At 56.7% G+C, this 1,431-nt stretch overlaps 1 protein-coding gene across 1 annotated transcript in view; it reads right to left on the reverse strand.

Annotated features, from left to right (window-relative positions):
* Positions 1 to 3: 3 nt before the first annotated feature.
* The window catches only part of AARS1 (alanyl-tRNA synthetase 1), a gene marked incomplete at its 3' end in the record, with an annotated part of 16,004 nt that continues 14,576 nt past the window's right edge, over positions 4 to 1,431 (reverse strand). Inside the window, exons 19-20 of the mRNA XM_010174634.1 lie at positions 704 to 817; positions 4 to 67 (exon numbers count right to left, since the gene is read on the reverse strand). Coding sequence (XP_010172936.1) covers positions 4 to 67; positions 704 to 817 — 178 coding nt within the window. The remainder of the gene's footprint in view (positions 68 to 703; positions 818 to 1,431) is intronic.

Genomic DNA, 1,431 nt, shown 5'->3' on the forward strand with positions numbered 1-1,431 from the left:
TGCCGTCCATCAAGGCGGACACCTCCTGCACCCACTGGCTGGCCTTCAGCCCCTTATTTGCAGTCTCCTGGGTAGGAAAAGAAACAACAAAAAAAAACCAAACAAAAAAAGAAGCAGTTCAACCTCAACCCAGCCAGCAGTGAGGGAAGAGGGACCACAAGCGTGGTACCACAGGACAAAGCTCTGCCAGGTGACAGAACAAAAGGAAATGGCCTCAAGTTTAGATTGGATCTGAGGAAAAACTTCTTCACCCAAAGGGCAGTCAAGCATTGGAACAGGCTGCCCAGGGAGGGGGTGGAGGCACCCTCCCTGCTGGGATTTAACAGATGGGCAGATGAGGTGCTCAGGGACATGACTTAGAGGTGGAATGGGCAGTGTTGGGTTCATGGTTGGACTCAACGATCGTAAAGGTCTTTTCCAACCACTGCGATTCTGTGATTCCAGGTGCATCTCCTGGAGCAGAGCTAGGCCAGACTGCCTGCCCCCCACGCCCACAGCCGCATCAAGTCTTGGCTCTTCCCAGTTTCCCACCTGCAGAGCACACCACCTCTTCCACCCCTCTGCAGCCCGATGATAACCCAAAGCACAATTCATGGCTCTTGCCAACCCAAGAGCGTTGGCCATGTGGTGTGAGATACTGCTCAGAGTCTGCAGAGCCTCCACCAACGCTGAAGGAAAGGCAGAGGCCGAGTCTCGGCGTTACCTGGGGTACTTGACACAGGCAGGTGATTCTCCCAGCTTCGTTATCGACAGCGAAGAGCATGGTGGCAGTCTGAGGGGAGTGAGTCTTGAAGAGCTTCAGAGATTCGTTCAGGGCCTGTTGGAGGACAGAGTCACTGCAGCACAGCTTCCCTGCGCTCACAGCCAGCCCTGCTCCAGCCCCCGCAGCACCCACAGAGACCTTGGGGTGCTCCTTCTCCCAAACACAAGCCATCTCCCCACCCCAGGCTGTGCAGAAGCCTTGCAGGGGACACAAGCCCTGGTTGTGTCCTCTCATGGCTGCAAAGAGGCAGGAGTGACGAGCGGCTTTTATTTCCCCACCTTCAGTAACCCAAGAACTGGCAGAATTAGCCCCAAAACAAGTGAATCTTTGCCCGAGTGTAGTGGCTGGAGAGGAAAATGGGATGGCAGCTCCCGGCAGGAGGGAGCAGATGTTCTGCAGCGAGTCAAGAGGATTCAAGTGCAGCGTGAAGCAGCTGACAGGGTTGTCAGACAGAGCAGGCACGCTGGAGAAACTGGGGAGACTGTCGGGTATCCCGTTATTCCCAAGGACACTGTCAATCTCTGCTCACAGAGCGCGCGATGCGGCACACAGCCCCGGGAGAGGGCCTGCTCCCCAGGCTGCCAGCACCCTCATCCCTCAAGATGCACCCCTCTGCCAGGGAGAAGGCTGCCTTGGCACCCACTGCAAGGAGCGCTGGCATCGTGGGG

The sequence above is a fragment of the Antrostomus carolinensis genome, unplaced genomic scaffold, assembly GCF_000700745.2.
Source record: "Antrostomus carolinensis isolate BGI_N321 unplaced genomic scaffold, ASM70074v2 scaffold35648, whole genome shotgun sequence".
NCBI lineage: Eukaryota > Metazoa > Chordata > Aves > Caprimulgiformes > Caprimulgidae > Antrostomus > Antrostomus carolinensis.